We start from the raw sequence: 17,628 nt of genomic DNA, 5'->3' as shown, positions 1-17,628 counted from the left end.
TGGGAGTGATAGAGAGGGACACTTGCAGCCTGTCACCAGGTGACAGGGTGAAGGCTAGCTGCCCAGATCATCTGACTCCCAGAGCTGTCCTGCCCTCTACACAGTCACCTCCTGGAGGTAATACACACTACTCGGACCCCCATTTATCTTTTCCTCCATGTCCAACCTACTCGGCCTTTTCTGCCTCCCCTCCAAGAAAGCACCTTCTTTTAACTCCTTGGTTTTCTGCTTCCCAACACTGTTTCACTCTAACTTCATCCTGAACACCTTCCCCTTCTCTGAATTCCTGTGAGAGTTTCACCTGTGCCACATGATCTAGCATGTGATTTACAAAGTCCCCCTGACCAACACATTGACTGCAAATAGATAACTCTTGTTTTCTGCAATAATACCGTCACTAGGGAAAGACACTCATCCTTCCAGAGCATCTATCTGCAGCTTCCAGTGACAATCCATTCTTTGGAACAAGGACATGACACATCTCTCCTCTGGAGGGCGTGTATGGACTTTCAGGATTGCTTTGTTCCTAGCATCAGAGACAAAATTTCCTGATCTTTGCCTATCATCTCTGTCCTGGGCCTGAGTTCCCAGTTCAAGGGTCTCTGTGCTACAACTAGTGATACTATCCTTCTCTATCTCCTTCTTACTTTCCAGAAATATGCCTGAATGTTCTGCATTCCCTCTGCACACAAAAAAGAGGACCGGCTCAGGGTGTTTTCCAGTTGACAAGCCAGCTTAGGCTCAAGAGACCAACACAGAGACCTGCGATGCCAGTCATAGCCAGCAGGGGGCAGAACTGCACCAGCTACCTAGAATCAGAGGGACCGTCACCTACCTGAGCCAGCCTTTTGCTGTAATCTGGCCTCTCCTGCTTCCTCCGGAGACTGGGAGGTATGAACCAGAAGCACACGTTGACAAACTCGGGCTAAGAGGAAGGCAAAACAGAAGGTGTGAACTGAGGAAAGACACCTAGCTCTCCCTTGTAGGCCCTCTCTTCCTCCACCAGGCTTGCTATATGGAACAGGCAGGGTCGGGGAGGTGCTCAAGAGCACAGGGTCTTACCTCCATGATCAACTCAAACCCTTCCCGTTTCTTTATTTCCTCCACCAGGTACCTGGGCACAGAGAGGGGGAAACCACAGATGGAGGAGCAAAGGCAGAGACATGATATCAGAAGAGACCCACAGAGACACTGTGAGAGAGGCAACCCTGAGATAAGAGAAAGAGTGAGGGGTGGGCTCTGAGAGGGGACCTGGGACCCCCACGCCTACCGGGCCAGGGCAAAGGCCTGGTCAATACGCCGCTCCAGCCCTTGCCCGCCCTGTGCCTTCCACATGAGCCACAGCTTCAGACAGTCCACACGGCGGCCACACTGCACCACCTTGTCTCCCGTGTCCAGAGCCACATCATAAAACTTGTCCTGCTGGAAGAGGTAGCTGGCCTGCGACCCATGGCAGCGCTTGAGCAGGTTCTGTGTGGGGGAAGGCTGTCAGACATGGCTTTCCTCCAGAATGGCAAGGGCTGCTGGGTATTCCCACAGCTCAGTCTAGCCTTTCCTTTCCCTGGAACCAGGTAGCACAGAGGGAGGGCTGCCAAGTGACTCCTGCCACCCTCTGCTCTGGACCCCTCTGTACAACTGAAAATCAGAAACCTCTTCCTTTGTCAGGATGGGAGGCTAGGGGAGTAGGAAAGGCCAGTGCAGAAGTCGAGGTGGTTTCAGACACTGGGCCTCGAATGGGATAGTAAGGGGAACACAGCAAGGCTCGGGACAGAGAAGAAGATGGGGCCACAGAGAGGAGCAGGCTGGGAGCTGGGGCAGACCCACCGAGGTGTCCCGGAGAAGTAGAGCGGAACACTGCAGGCCTGCACCAAGGAGCTTGTGGGGGTTCCAGGCCACTGAGTCAGCCCTGGTGAGACATGGTAATACCAGGTCAGAGGCTCCCGCAAGCTGTCCAGCATAGCCCTCCTCCCAGTCCCCAGCGGAAGGTTTCCCACCACAGGAGTCCTGACCTCCCACTTCTAATCAACCCCCTTTCCAGTCCCCATCCCACCCACCTCCTGTCCCCTCCCCATCTTAAGCCTCCTACTTGGTGACTATTGTGAGGATGGAGGATTTGAAGGGTGGGATTTGGGAAGGGGGCCGTGTGCACCTCTGGATCCCATCCAGGAGATGCCTGTGTGTCTGTGACAGCAGGACACTCCCACCCCAGGCGGCCTGTGGAACAGGAGAACAGCATGGACCTTGGCCTTGGCTCAGCCCACCCCAACCGCAGACCCAAGTCTCACTCACATCCACATGGAACCACAGTCCGTGACGCTGGCACACGTCAGCAATTGCATCCAGGGGGTCAAAGGCCCCCAGCACAGTGGTGCCAGAGGTGGCACTGACCAGGAATGGCACAGAACCCTGTTGCCAAAATGGAGAACAAGACACTACAGAGTTACTTCAAAAGCCACTTGGATCCACCCTGGTGCTGAGGCCTAGCCTTACATTTTTGCCAGTCTGATTCAGTCTATTACAACCCTGCTTAGCAACTTCTATAGCTTGCAGGCTGGGACACTGAGATTCAGAGATTCAAACAGAGATGGAATTCAAACCTAAGACTGTGACTATTCCAAAGCTCATACTCTTTCAAAATAATTTACTGTCTTACCAGAAGACCTAAATGCCATTACACATAAATTCAAACACTAAAAACATGTATACCAACACGGAATTAATAATTTTAATCTATCACAAAGAAAAGCCCAGGCCCAGATGCCTGATGAATTATATCCAACATTTATTTACCTCTCTTTTTTTCAGAACCCAGAGCCTTGCACTTGTGCTGTTCCACTGAGCAAAATCCCCAATCCTCTATCAAACATTTTAAAAACAACTGATACCAGCTCACAAATATTTCCAAAAGAGATAATATGCAAGGATGCACTAAATTTCCCTACAACGAATCATAAATAATCTGAAAATGAACTTGATAAAATCTCATTTATAAGAACGTAAAAAAAGTCTGGGAATGTGGCTTAGTGGTAGAGTGCTTGCCTAGCATGCATGAAGCCCTCGGTTTGATTCCTCAGTACCACATAAACAGAAAAAGCCAAAAGTGGCACTCTGGCTCTAGTGGCAGAGTGCTAATCTTGAGCAAAAGAAGCTCTGGGACAGTGCCCAGGCCCTAAGTTCAAGCCCCAGGACTGGCAAAAAAAAAAGAATTAAATGTTTAGGAAAAAAACTTTTCAAAGTACAAAACATATACTTCGAAAGCTATAAGACAATGCAGAAATAACTTAAAGAACACTTAAATAATAGAAAGACATTCCATGTTCATGAATCTACAGATCAATCCCATTCAACTTCTTAGAAAACAGTAACAAGCTGATTCTAAATTTATATGGAAATTCAGAGATCCAGAATAATGCCCCAAAAAACAAAGAAAAAAAAATGAAGAGAACCCATATGACCCAGTTTCAAAGCTTCACAAAGCATAGTGATGACAGCAATGCCAAGGACAGACTTGTAGACCAATGGAATAGCATTCAGAACCCAAAACTAAACCCTTGCACTCCTACTCAAGTGACTGTTCTTTTCTAGAGATTAAACACAGGCATTGCACGTGCTAGATGTATGCTCTACAACTGAGCTCCATCATGGCCTGGTTAACTGATTTTCAACAAGGATGTCAGTAACTGGTGATGGGTCAACTAGATACCCACATATAAAAGAATGAAATTTAACACTTTTTTCACATCATACCTGAACTTCAACTCATAAAAGAGCAGAGACCTAAATATAAGAACTAAAATCATAAAGCATTAGGAAGAAAGCATAGGAGTAATCTTTGTGTGCTTGAGTTAGATTGCATATGACACCAAAGGCATTACCATTTAAAGGAAAACTAGACAAACTGGACTTCATCAAAATCTAAACTTTTGTACTTCAAATGGCATGATATAGGGAGTAAAAAGACAATCTACACAACAGAAGAAAATACTTTCAAAATCTGATATCTATAGATACAAAACTTCTATCTATAATATATAAATAACCTTTAAATAAGTCAATAACAAAAAGCCTAATCTGAAAAACTGGGCAAAGGATCTGAACAGATATTTCTCCAAAGAAAATATATAAAATATATATATTTAGGAACCTGAGACAGGAGGATGCCAAACTTAAAGACCAGCCTAGGCTACAGCAAGGCTCTGGAGTCCCTATTCCAAAGAGGACAGGGATATAAATGGCTAATAAACACATAACAAGAGGTTGGGAATATGGCCTAGTGGTAGAGTGCTTGCCTTGCATACATGAAACCATGGGTTCAATTCCTCAGCACCACATATATAGAAAAGGCCAGACGTGGTGCTGTGGCTCAAGTGGTAGAAAGTTAGCCTCCAGCAAAAAGAAGCCAAAATAAACTTCTTTTCTTAAAATAGTTACCCAGTTTCAGGCATTGTGTTGTAACAATTTAACATGGACATAACTAAAACACAGTGTGAAAGAGATATTTGTAAACCAGTGTTCACAGTAGCATTATTCACAATAGCTAAATGTGAAAGCCATCCAAATATTCACTGATGGATGAATGGATAAGCAAAATGTAGTATGTACACAGAATGGAGATAAAATGTCACTAGAAGAACCCTTGGGGGAGGGGATACACTCAAAGTATGTCAAATCTGTCATACCCTGGGTCCCTCTCAGGGCATTACTATTAAAAAAAAAAACACTATAAAGGGCTGGGGATATGGCCTCGAGGTAGAGTGCTTTACTCGTATACATGAAGCACTGGGTTCGATATCTTAGCACCACATATATAGAAAAGGCCAGAGGTGGCGCTGTGGCTCAAGTGGGAGAGTGCTAGCCTTGAGCAAAAAGAAGCCAGGGACGGTACTCAGGCCCTGAGTTCAAGCCCCAGAACTGGAAAAAAAAAAAAAAAAAAAAAAAAAAAACACTATAAAAAGTGCAATATAAAATAGTTCTACATACTTCCAAATGCTCCCTTGATGATTGGGAAAGTGCAGGTGGGGGCTGAGGATATGGCCTAGTGGCAAGATTGCTTGCCTCATATACATGAAGCCCTGGGTTCAATTCCCCAGCACCACATATATAGAAAACGGCCAGAAGTGGCACTGTGGCTTAAGTGGCAGAGTACTAGCCTCGAGCAAAAAGAAGCCAGGGACAGTGCTCAGGTCCTGAGTCCAAGCCCCAGGACTGGCAAAAAAAAAAAAAAAAGGTGCAGGTGGATGACAATACCAGCCTCAAGAAAGTTCCCCTAGGCCACAGGTAGAGATAGGAAACATTCCAGGCAAAGAAAGGAAGCTATCTCAGCTCCACATCTTCAGGTCCACACAGCCCCTGGCCTCTGCACCTTGTCCATCTGTAATATCCCTACCTAGTTAATGCCCCCCTTCATTCTTAATTATCACTTTAGTGGGAAACCCTCCTTATTCCCTCACCTCCTATCAACTCCCCTGTGTTAAACTTTCAAAGAGCACATATGCACTTGTTTTACATATATTTGTGAAGGGCAGTCTTCTTACTACAATAAAGATGGTATGAAACTAAAATGAGCAAAAGATTTGAATATTTCCAGTGTAGAAAAGACAATACACAAATGCCCATAAGCACACAACAAGATTTTCAACATCACTAATCATCAAGTAAATGTGAAACAAAATGGGGATGAGAAACTACTTCACACCACTAAGTGGTTCTAATCCAAGAGATAATACCAAGTGTTGGTAAGTAGTTGGAAAAATAGAACCATCATTCCCTGTATACTGGAACATTGTGAAAACAGTCTATCAAGGCCCTAAAGCTCAAATGCATCAAATGTATCATATGACCCAGTAATTCCATTCCTAAACATAACATGAAGAGAAGTGAAAAGCATGGTCTCACAAAAGCTTGCAGACAGGCTAGTAGTTCATGCCTACAACCCTAGCCACTCAGGAGGCTGAGAACTGAGATTATGGTTCAAAACCAGCCTGGGGCAGGAAAGTCTGTGAGACTCTTATTTCCAGTTAACCAGCAAAGAGCTAGAAGTGGAGATGTGGTTCAAGTGGTAGAGTACCAGCCTTGAGCAAAAATGCTAAGGGACAGCACCTAGGCTCTGAGTTCAAACCCTAGTACTGAAACAAAAAAAGTAGGAACAAAGGGAGAGAGGGAGGGAGGGAGGAAGGGAGAGAGGGAAGGAGGGAAGGAAAAAAGAAAAGCCTTCGTATAGATGTTCAAGGCTGCCCTATTCATAATAGGCAAAAATAGAAACAAGTCAAATGTCCATCAACTGGTAAATGGATAAATAACATGTTGTGTAATGGAATGTTATTGAGTATAAAAAGGAATGAAACAGTACTGGTATATATGACAAGATGTTGAACCTTGAAGGCATTATGTTGGGAAAAAAGCTCTTCACAAAATATCATGTATAGTATGCCTCCAGAACCCCAAAGAAGCAAGCCCATAGACACATTATGTTGATTGCTAGTTTTAGGTTTGAGAGTGATGGCTAAAAGATTTAAGATATGTTTTGCGGGTGAGGGAAAGGTTCTAAATTAATTGTAGTGATGATTACCCAGTTCTGTAAATATGCTAAAAAACCACTAGGATGTACACTTTATGCAAGTGATTTGTTCTATCAGTTGTTTCTCAATAAAGATATTAACCATAAAGAGTTTATACAATAAACAGTGGGTCTCCACTTCATAATTGCTGCCCATTCCGCCACTCAAAAGTAGCAGCTGGGCTGGGATGTAGCTTAGTGGCAAAGCACTTGCCTAGCAAGTACAACGTCCTGGGTTTGATCCCCAGTATCAAAAAAGAAAAGACAAAAAAAAATACAGTTAAAAAAAGTAACAGCTATCCATCAGTAAATATATATGGTTCTAAATAACAAAAACAGGCTTATAGTGTCCTTCTATACTGTAACTTTTAACATGTATTTAATGTAATAGAAGTTTTCGTAAGTATATATCCTTATTCTTTTAAATGTTTACATAGCACTCTAATAAAATAATAAAAAATAATAACAATAACAATAGTTAGGCATGGTGGTATAAACCTGTAATCCTAGCACTCAGAAGGCTGAGGAAGAATCGTGAATTTGAGGCCAACTTGAGTTATACAGGAGGTTTAAGGCCAGCCTGGTGGCATAGCAAAACCTTTTCAACAATGATAACATAACAATAAAAACAGCACATAGCAGCTAATCTTTATGTAGGACACCTATAGGCCAGGCCCTGTTCTAAGTGCTTTGTATACTAACTCACTTAATCCTTATAGCAACTGTGTAGTGTAAACTCTGTAGTATGTCTTTTACCCCTTAGTACTGGGGACTGAATCCAGGACCCTGTGCTAGCAAGGTAATTGCTCTATCACTTGAGCTCCTCTGAGCTCCTCTCCTAGCCCTTTTATCTTTATTTTATTTTTGAGACAGGTTCTTAGTGACTTTGTAGCTGGGCTGGCCTCAAACTCCTATCCTCATGCCTCTGCCTCCTATGTAGTTGGGATTACAGATGTAAACCACCATACCCAGCCATTTTTTTGGGGGGGGGCCAGTCCTGGGCCTTGGACTCAGGGCCTGAGCACTGTCCCTGGCTTCTTCCCGCTCAAGGCTAGCACTCTGCCACTTGAGCCACAGCGCCGCTTCTGGCCGTTTTCTGTATATGTGGTGCTGGGGAATCGAACCTAGGGCCTCGTGTATCCGAGGCAGGCACTCTTGCCACTAGGCTATATCCCCAGCCCCATACCCAGCCATTTTACACAAAGAAAAACTGTGACACAGATATGCCATAATTTATCTAACACATACTAATTTTTTTAATTTTGTACTTTGTTCCATGAAATGTTCTCATGCACAGAATTCTAAGCAGCTGTGACGATTCATAGCACAAATACTGAGCAATGGAACTCTGAATCAGTAGGCAATATATTTAAGAATTGTATACATAGGCCCAAAACACCCTCCCAGGTAGCTGTGCTAGTTTGTGTGCTAGAAATTCCATCTTCCTTTCCCAGCCTGCACCATTTACCACTGCACTGCCCCACATCCTCCTCAGCATCTCTCTGCACTGACCCCCCCCCCCACCAACCCATAGAAACATTCCACACCCCAAGCCCTAACACTCACCCTACATCCCTGCCTGGGACACTCTCAGTGACTCAGAATCTATCCTGCCCGTGTGTCCACAAAGTCCCTGACAGCAATCAAGTGTCCTCACCTGTCAGGTTTCAGCCCAAGGCAAGACCAGCATCAAGTCCAAGAGCGGTATAAGGGATGCCTTGAGAAGGGAGAGTCCAAGCAACCCCCCACAAGGACAAGGTCTCCACCCCTCTACAACCCCAGATGCCCCTCACTCACTTACCTCTGCTTCAGCCTGAAAGATCTGCCTCTCCAGATCCTCAGGGATCATTTTCCCTCTGAAAAAGAAAATTAAGTGAGTAAAGAAGTTAAAGATGCTCTAAGCAAGAAGGTGTCCTGTTGAAAGCAGGGCAGAGTGGGTTAGTAATACAGAGTCCATGATGCTAATTTTTGCCTAAGAGAGGTGAAAGAGAGCTCAGCAAAAGGACAGGAGGCAGGAGCACAATTCTAAGAATAGAGGAGAGAAATTTCTGAGGCCAGAGCTTCCTAGTAACAGGATGGTACACTGTGTGGGTCTGAATCAGGGCCATGTCGATAGGAGAACCTTCACCTCTCATCAGCCTTGACCACTCGGACACTGTCAGTGCCAAGTCCCAGAAAAGCAGCTCCTTTGTTGATGGAGTAGTGACACTGTGGAGGAATGCAGAGGGCAGATTAGTGCAACCTGGGCTAAGGGGCCAGAAAGCAGGGAAGATGGGATGGAGAGAGACAGGTAGAAGTCAAGTATGAGCTGCAATAGCTCGAACCCTGTAGGCCAGGGCTTCTCAAATGTTCATATGTAGGAACTGCTTGGGAGGCTGATAGAACAGAGACAGAGGGTCAGTAGGCCTAAGACTCCACATTTCTAATAAGCTCCCAGATTATGTCAGTGCCGCTGGCCCATGGACCACCCTCCAAGCATCAAGAGTGGACTTTGTCCAATGCACTTGTATTTCCCACCACGTCTCCAAGCAGATGGCAATGTGAATGTGAGTGTGTGTACGTGGCCTCCTTGATTGGAAGGAAGCATATCCACTTGGGAATAGGGTAGAGCAGGGAGAGGATGGAAAGGGCCTCTGACTGAGCTGGCTGGAGATTAGAACCAGGAGCTCAGGTTAGGACCTGTGTCTCTTCCCCACCTCCTTCGATGTGAAGAGGGCCAAAGGTGGCAGTGCTCGGAGGCCCCTCTGCTTGCAGTCTGGGTAGCGCTGATAACGAGCCAGGTTCATGGCATACATGTTGGAGACAGAACCACCTGTCACAGGGAGGGGGTGCTGCATGAGGGAGAGATAGTGACTCAAGACTGGAGCTTCCTTGTCCTGACTCAAAGAACTGATCAAAGAAGCAGGTGGCTCCCAGCCATGAATTTCCAGGGCCCTACAAATGGCATAAGAACCCACAACAGCCCCAGGATCAACAGATCCTCCCAACCTCCCCTCCACATTCTGGGATGCCCCAGGAGACCCCCACCCCACAGCAGGCACTAAAACATTTATCCCAGGGATTGTTAGCAAACACTAAGATAAATGAGATTGGGCAGCCTTCTCCCTGAATGGCCCCTGTCCAGCTAGAGAGGAAACAAGGAGGAATCCTTAAAAGGCTTAAGATTCACACACACACACACACACACACACACACACACACACACACACACACACATACCAGGGCAGAAGACCCCATCACCAGAGCTCCAGCCCACCAGGGCCCGGAGTTTCTTCAGTACCTCCTCTTCCATGAGCACAAACACAGGTGCAATCTCATATGTGTACCTGCCAGGAGAACAGCAGTAAGAAAGGCACTGCCAGTCTAGATACTAAGCCAGAGGCATTAGGAGGTGGTGAGATAGAAAAGGAAGGGGCCTAAGAAAGGATGTGACTGGTGACAAAGAACTCAGAAACACAGAGAAGAAAACAACTGTTGTCAGGAGGCATGAGAAAGCTTGGAGGATGGGAGCCCAAAGGATGGACAGGAAGTCAGTGTGCCACAGGAATGCCCAGGAAGTGATAGAGAGGGGCCAAAACCACTTTCCTCTCCTACCCCTAAGACCCAGGAAACCTAAGTCCTTTGGGGGAAGGAGAGAGAGGCTCTAGGATGGCTCACTGGCTGGTGTTGAGGCTCTCAGTAATAATGCGCCCGGCCAGAGCATGGGGATCCAACCCTGAGAAAAGCTGGTTGAAGAATCGAGGATGACCTAGAAAAGGGAAAGCAGAGAGGGACTCAGCATGGAGCTGGGTGCAGAACCAGAGAATCCTGTCAGAACCCAAGGCGCACCAGTCTTGACGCTATAACGAATCACAGCCCTGCAGCGCTCCAGGATCTTTTCCTGTGATTCACCCTGGCTCTGCAGCTCCAAATCCAGCAGCTGCTTGAGCTCCTCAGGCTCCTTCCACTCACAGACCTAGGAGAAGAAGCCAGGACTCAGAGACTTTAGACCCTGTGGCTGGCCCCAGCTGTGGCTCAAGACTCAAGATATCACCAACTTGCACTTAAAACAATTTATTTATTTGTTTTTCTGTGTATTTATTTATTTGTTTTGCCAGTTGTGGAGCTCAAACTCTGGACCTGGGCGCTGTCCCTGAGCTCTTCAGCTCAAGGGTAGAGCTCTACCACAGCACCACTTTTGATTTTCTGGTGGTTGGTTGGAGATAAGTCTCATGGACTTTCTGGCAGGGGCTGGCTTGGAACTGTGATTCTCAGATCTCAGCCTCCTCTGTACCTAGGATTATAGGCATGAGCCACCAGTGCCCAGTCACTTAAAACAATTTAACAAGGTATACATGAACAAGGTAAACAAAATAAGACCCAGCATGCAAATTCCTGAGAAATGCAGGAGAAAGTGATTAAATGGGCAAAGCCTCAGCAAAGGAAGTTCTGAGCTAAGTTTAGGAAGAGAAAGGGGAGGCTTGATGGGCAGTAGGGTGAAGGAGAAAGGACTCACCTTTTCAGAGGCACTGGTCCCTTTCTGAATGGCCTCATCTATCACAATCCCAAACACATTTCGGAGCAAGGCTTCTATAGCCACAGGGTCTCCATTCACAGCAGGAAGGAGCTTTGAGTCAGCCATCAGGATAAAATCTGTAAGCAGAATGAGAGTAGTTTCCCACTTGGCCTGTGCACCCTTAACTACATCAAACCAGAAAGACCCCCTGCCCTTCAACTGGTCTGAGGCTCCAAGTCCTGTGGCTCAGTCTGTCTTGGGTGAAAATAAAAGGGCAAGTGATATGTCCAGGGAAAGAGCCAATGGAAACAAGCAAGAGAATAAAAAATGAGTTCTGAGAAAATGGACTTAGTGGCTATTAACCACTTAAGGCAGAGACACAAAGCTTACCTTTCTGTTCAGGTCTCTGTCCAAATGAGCTGGTAGCAACGTACACAGTGAGCTTTTCAGAATAGTAGGACCAAGACAGGAGAGGGAATGAAATCAAAAGAGTGATCACATGGCCATGGCATAACTCTCATGACCCTTGCCCGACAGAGAACTTTCACAGATTTGGAGCAGGGACAACAGGCTAAGTTCCATGAATAATCATTAGCTGACAGAAGAAAGGGGGCGGGGGACAAGAATAAAGGTAAAAACTAGTAGTACATTAATCTCAGCCTCTAGGTTGAGAGTAGCTGACAGAGAAAGGGGGAGGTGACAAGAAGGCAAAAGCCAGTAATACATTAACCTCAGAGTAGAGAGGAGCAGAGAGCACTATGGAAGAATGGAAGAGGAGATTTCCATCATGAATCCAAGAGGATGAACTGGAAGTGGGGTGCTGGAGGGAGAGGAGAACAGAGGTGGGCCAAGAAACTGAGCAGGGATAGTGCTGGAGGGATGGAAGCAGGCCCCAGACACTAGTCCCTTTTACATCCTAAAACCAAGGCTTTTCAGAATTGTCCTGCTTTCTTTTCTTTTTCTGTGCTGGTCCTGGGGCTTGAATTCAGGGCCTGGGTACTGTCCTTCAGCCTTCTTTGTTCAAGGGTGGCATTTTACCACCTGAGCCACAGCCCCACTTCTAGCTTCCGGGTGCTTAATTGGAGATAAGGATCTCACAAACTTTCCTACCCAGGCTGGCTTTGAACTGTGATCCTCATATCTGAGCCTTCTGAGTAGCTAGCATTCCAGGGTGAGCCAGCAGTGCCTGGATATCCTAGTTGGGTTTATTTTTCCTGAGTTGGGGGACCAGGTCAATCTCAATACGTGGGAGGTCAGGGCTGGGATGTAGCTCAGTGGCAAAGTGCTTGCCTAGCAAGTACAAGGTCCTGGGTTCAATCCCCAGTAACCCCCCACCAAAAAAAGTCAGAATACATGGGAGGTCAGGCTGGCTTCCAACTCAAGATCCTCCTGTTGGGCTGGGAATGTGGCTTAGTGGAAAAGTGCTTGCCTAGTATGCATGAAGCCCTGGGCTCAATTCCCCAGTACAATATAAACAGAAAAGGCCAGAAGAGGCACTATGGCTCAAGTGGTAGAGCGATAGCCTTGAGCAAAAGAAGCTCAGGGACAATGCTCAGGCCCTGAGTTCCAGTCCCAGGACTGGCAATTTAAAAAAATCCTCCTGTTTCATTCTCCCAAGTGCTGAAATTATAGATATGTCCACCACGCTTAGTTCTGTCCTGGTTCCTGAAGCAGGAAGGAATGGAACTATATTGAGGAACCATTTTGTTATACATTATCCTGGACTGTCCAAGGTAGGACTGAGAAAGCCCTTGCCCCAAAGGAGGACAAAGTACAGACATGTAACAGTGACAGTCCAGGTCATGGCTGGATGCTGACCTTCTGTGTCCTTGAAAATCAGGAAAGGAGATCTAGAGACTGAAAACTGGAGAAGAGTTGCAGCAAGATGCAAGCTCAGTCTCAAAAGTGGGCAGGAAAACATGAGACTGGAACACGAAGAAAGGCACTTGGAAAAAGAGAAGAAAGGGCATGAAGTTACATGGTGAGGGAACAGAACTGGTCCTGAGGCCAGTGAAGGCACTGTTGGAGTATGGGAGCAAATGTAGAGTAGGGGAAGTGTGGGAGATTATGACAAGTCGTTAATGTCAGCCACGCCTAAGAATATACATTCTATCCTGTAGAAATGAGAAGTCAATGAAAGACTTCTCATTGGAAGGCAAGAAATAATGTGATATAGTTTATATTCCAGAAGAATAGTTTATAACAGCAGACAAAGGAAAATTACCAGGCAAGAAGTGGTCCATATCTGAATAAGGGTGGAGTGGATAGAGAAGGGCAGTCAGAAGAACTTTCAGGCTTGGTCATTCCCTGGATTACACTGAACTCAATGCTTGTAGGGTCTGTATTGCAGGAAAAGACGGAGTCAAAAATGACCCAGGTACGGGTGACTATAAAAATAGCACCTCTAAAACAAACAAGGAGAAACAGGATGGAAAGTAAACAAGTGATTTCATGGAAATATTTATCCAGTGGAGGCTTCCTGGGACTACAGATGTTGGTATGGAGAGGTCAGGCCTAGAGTTCTGATAGATACTAGACTGCAAAGCTAACTCAAGTGTTCAATTACAGCTGAAGACATGTAATGGCTCCTTTCCCCAAGGAGTACAAGGCTCAGAGGAATGGCTGGGGGGAAGGGAGCCAACACCAAGGCCTGGAAGATTGCCAGGTAAGAGGGCAAAAAAGACAAATTGCCACAGATTTAAAGATAATTTCTGTTTGGTTTTTGTTTTTTGCCAGTCCTGGGCCTGAGCACTGTCCCTGGCTTCTTTTTGCTCAAGGCTAGCACTCTGCCACTTGAGCCACAGCGCCACTTCCGGCTTTTTCTATGTATGTAGTGCTGAGGAATCAATCCCAGGGCTTCATGTATACGAGATGAGCACTTTACCACGAGGCCATATTCCCAGCCCTAAAGATAATTTTTGAAAAAGAAAAGACTCTACCATCGGGCCACCTTCATCAAAGTGGGCTGCTCTGACAATCCATCTGCAACCACTGGACCTCACACTACTTTCTAAGGGACACTAGGCATTGGACTCTGAGACATTTCCTGAGAACATTGGGTTTGGGGAAATTAGAGCACCTGCCTAAGCCTCACGAACAGAGTCAGTCCTTCAGCCATACTCCTGCCAGCTCCCAACAGCGGTGGCCATGGAGTGCATAGGTCTAGAGGCTAATAAAACAGGCCCTGTGGGCTGAAGATATAGCTCACCGGTAAAGCACTTGACTAGCACATGCAAGGTCCTAGGTTCCATCCTCCAATTGGGGAAAAAAGTCTCTGCCAGGTACTGGTGGCTCATGCCTGTAATCCTAGCTATTCAAGAGGCTGAGATCTGGGGCTGGGGATATGGCCTAGTGGCAAGAGTGCTTGCCTTGTATACATGAAGCCCTGGGTTCGATTCCCCAGTACCACATATGTAGAAAATGGCCAGAAGAGGCACTGTGGCTCAAGTGGCAGAGTGCTAGCCTTGAGTAAAAAATAGAAGCCAGGGACAGTGCTCAGGCCCTGAGTTCAAGTCCAGGACTGGCCAAAAAAAAAAAAAGAGGCTGAGATCTGAGGATTACAGTTCAAAGCCAGCCCACGCAGCAAAGTTCATGAGGCTATTATCTCCAATTAACCACCAGAAAACTGGAAGTGGCACTGTGGCTCAAAGTGGTATAATGCTAGCCTTGAGCAAAAGAGCTCAGGGACAACACCTAAACCCAGAGTCCAAGCCCTTATAACTGATAAAAAGTCTCATTTTAGTCCTTACCACATGCTTACCCTGTGCACTTAAAAACATTAACTATAGGAGTTGGGAATGTGGCTTAGCAGTAGAGTGCTTGCCTAGCATGCATGAAGCCCTGGGTTTGATTCCTCTGCACCACATAAACAGAAGGCTGGAAGTGGTCCTGTGGCTCAAGAGGTAGAGTGCCCAGGGATAGTGCTCAAGACCTGAGTCCCTCACATACTTGTTCAGTATAGACTTACAACCCACAATTAAGAGAAGGAAAACTGAGTATGAAAGATACTATGATACTAGTCCAAGCCACAGTCAGTTTATCGCTGAGTGTGTGTGCACATGTGTGTGCACGTGTGTGTGCACACACATGCACATGCATGCCAGCACTGGAGCTTGAACTCAGGGCCTGGGTGCTGTCCCTGAGGTTTTCCCTCAATGCTGGCACTCTACCTCTTGAGCAACAGCTCCACTTCTCCATTTCCAGCTTTTTTTTCTGGTTAACTGAGAAGTCTCACTGACTTTCCTGTCTAGGCTAGCTTCAAACTGTGATCCTCCAATTCAGCTTCCTATGTAGCTAGAATTACAGGCATGAGCCATGGGTGCCTAACTGCTGAGCTAAGTTTGGACACAGTGTGTCCAAACTGTCCTGATGTTACCTCCTGCGTTGCTCTCCACATCTTCAGCTGTGCCCCACTCTTTTAGATTCCAAAAGTGCTAGTGCTCTAACTTCCAAGCCTTCCACCCTGGGAACCAGGCTATCTCCCATGGCAGGTTCCCTGAAGGGTCTCGGGAAATGTCCTGGCTTTGACTTTCTGGTACTAGCTACACCAGTAGCCACTCAGCTTCCCATCCTCTACAGTTAGTGACAGCTCTCACTCACCTTGTCTCTTCTCATTTGTCTTATTTTTCCAGATTTAAAATTCTGCTGATTTAATTTTAGCAGAGTTTGACAAAGCCAACATGTATATTTAATTTGCTGTGTTTACCTAGAATGAGTAGAGAGCACAAACTTACAGTGATAGTAGTTTGAAAGATTATGTGATTTTGACTAGTGGAATGCAGTGAACTGAGAGAGAGAATAAGCCAGCTGGCCTGGGGCTTTGCCAAGTGGGACATCAGGACCAGGAATAGAGAACAATGAAAGGGGAGTGATTAAAACAAGGGATCATGAAATGAAGATTGAATAAGTGAAGTCAAGAAAGGTAGATGAGAGCCAGGTGCTGGTGGCTCACACCTGTAATAGTAGCTACTCAGGAAGCTGAGATACGAGGATCTCAGTCCAAAGCCAGTCCAGGAAAGTCCATGAAACTCTTATCTCCAATTAATCACCAGAAAATGGGAAGTGGCACTGTGGCTCAAAGTGATAGCTGAAGAGTTTAGGGACAGCGCCCAGGTCTAGAGTTCAAGCTCCACAACAGACAAAAAAAAAAAAACAAGAGAGAAAAGAGATAGGAGTCAGAGAAATTCGTGGACTAGGGCTCCGATGAAGTCAGGGGGAAAAAAAACTTGCATTCTTTAAAAACAAATTCTGCTTAGTTTACCAGCATCTTAATGCTAGAGCATAGTTGCCAGCTCAATTCTTGTTTCTTTGCTTGTCTCTAACTTGGGGAGATCAGATGAAAACCTGCACATGGGACAGTTGGCCTATCATTCTCCTTCCCTGACCAGCCAGCTGGCAGCTGCCTTTCAACTCTACTTTCAAGAATCCAAAAAAGCAGAAGGTTTGTTCTCTGGAGAAATAAAAACAAGAGACATTCCTGTTACCAGGCTCAAGGGAGAGAAGTCCCCGTCCCTCCAAGAGTCCACCACTCAGAGACAGTCTCAAGAAAAAAGATGGATTTATTGGGGAAGCATAAAGCAAACTGACCAGCCAGGGACGCAGCACAGATATGGGAGCTGAACTGTGACAGTGAAAAGTGGGCTGACCGGCCAGAGACACAGTGCAGACTCGGGAGCTACCACCATGACCCCAAGCAGTCCTCAAATTGGGGTTTATAAAGGCAAAAGCATACCACAGAAGTAGGTGGTTGACGCAGGGGGTACACCAAGCAACAAACAAGTTAAACAAGTGTGGCACAGATGTAGGAGGTTGACATAGGGGGTAGAGCAAGCAAGAGACAAGTTAAGCAAGCCATTCACAGAAGCAGAATTTGGGGGTCAGGTTGACCTAATAATCAAGATGGAGTCAGCTCTATTCCCCCCAACATTCCCTACCATGTTTCTCTAATCAAGATGGAGTCAGCTCTGCAACAATTCCCAGGACCTAAGGACACCAGGCACAGAAGGTGGGTATGAGGTACTATGCCATGCACAGAAAGATTAAGTAGAAGTTACACATCCCCTTTCCCATCAGCCCTCACAATTAGAGACTAGAGGTAAATTCTAAAGGGCTATAGACCACAAGATTCCTCTCTGAAAAAAAAAAAAAAAGATCTTTGGCTATTCTTCTATCAGCCATCTCCAACCACCTGTCTCAGTGCCTTCCTCATAAATAAGAGGCACCCAAAGATGACCAGACCTTTGAAGAAAGTTCTTCACAAGAATCACAAGGTTAAGAACAGATTTTTAAAAACAGTGGGGGCTGGGAATGTGGCTTAGTGGTAGAGTGCTTTCTTAGCATGCATGAAGCTATGAGTTCAATTCCTCAGTACCATGTAAACAGAAAAAAGCCAGAAGTGGCGCTGTGGCTCAAGTGGTAGAGCGCTAGCCTTGAGCAAAAGAAGCTTAGAGACAGTGCCCAGACCCTGAGTTCAAGCCCCAGGACTGGAGAAAAAAAAAATAGTATTTGAGGCTGGGCTCCAGTGGCTCAAGCTTGTAATCCTAGGTATTCCGGAGGCTGAGATCTGAGGATCACAGCT

General features: G+C 46.0%; 1 protein-coding gene across 8 annotated transcripts in view; it reads right to left on the bottom strand.

The window, feature by feature from the left end:
• Window positions 1-17,628, bottom strand: part of Csad (cysteine sulfinic acid decarboxylase) — a 34,883-nt gene that overhangs the window by 677 nt on the left and 16,578 nt on the right. For 3 of the 8 annotated variants that reach the window (XM_048363687.1, XM_048363680.1, XM_048363667.1), the window contains exons 2-14: window positions 11,052-11,188; window positions 10,385-10,511; window positions 10,214-10,304; window positions 9,776-9,882; window positions 9,253-9,368; window positions 8,685-8,764; window positions 8,358-8,412; window positions 2,290-2,406; window positions 2,150-2,214; window positions 1,825-1,906; window positions 1,271-1,470; window positions 1,063-1,114; window positions 836-925 (exon numbers count right to left, since the gene is read on the bottom strand). In XM_048363687.1, coding sequence (XP_048219644.1) covers window positions 836-925; window positions 1,063-1,114; window positions 1,271-1,470; window positions 1,825-1,906; window positions 2,150-2,214; window positions 2,290-2,406; window positions 8,358-8,412; window positions 8,685-8,764; window positions 9,253-9,368; window positions 9,776-9,882; window positions 10,214-10,304; window positions 10,385-10,511; window positions 11,052-11,177 — 1,308 coding nt within the window. In that variant the 5' untranslated portion in view covers window positions 11,178-11,188. Of the gene's footprint in view, window positions 1-835; window positions 926-1,062; window positions 1,115-1,270; window positions 1,471-1,824; window positions 1,907-2,149; window positions 2,215-2,289; window positions 2,407-8,357; window positions 8,413-8,684; window positions 8,765-9,252; window positions 9,369-9,775; window positions 9,883-10,213; window positions 10,305-10,384; window positions 10,512-11,051; window positions 11,189-11,441; window positions 11,596-17,628 lie in introns of those variants that run through there. The other 5 variants (XM_048363721.1, XM_048363712.1, XM_048363695.1 and 2 more) reach the window with 3 other exon arrangements.

The sequence above is a fragment of the Perognathus longimembris genome, chromosome 1 (assembly GCF_023159225.1).
Source record: "Perognathus longimembris pacificus isolate PPM17 chromosome 1, ASM2315922v1, whole genome shotgun sequence".
Lineage (NCBI taxonomy): Eukaryota > Metazoa > Chordata > Mammalia > Rodentia > Heteromyidae > Perognathus > Perognathus longimembris.
This window is presented reverse-complemented; position numbering and strand designations above follow the sequence as displayed.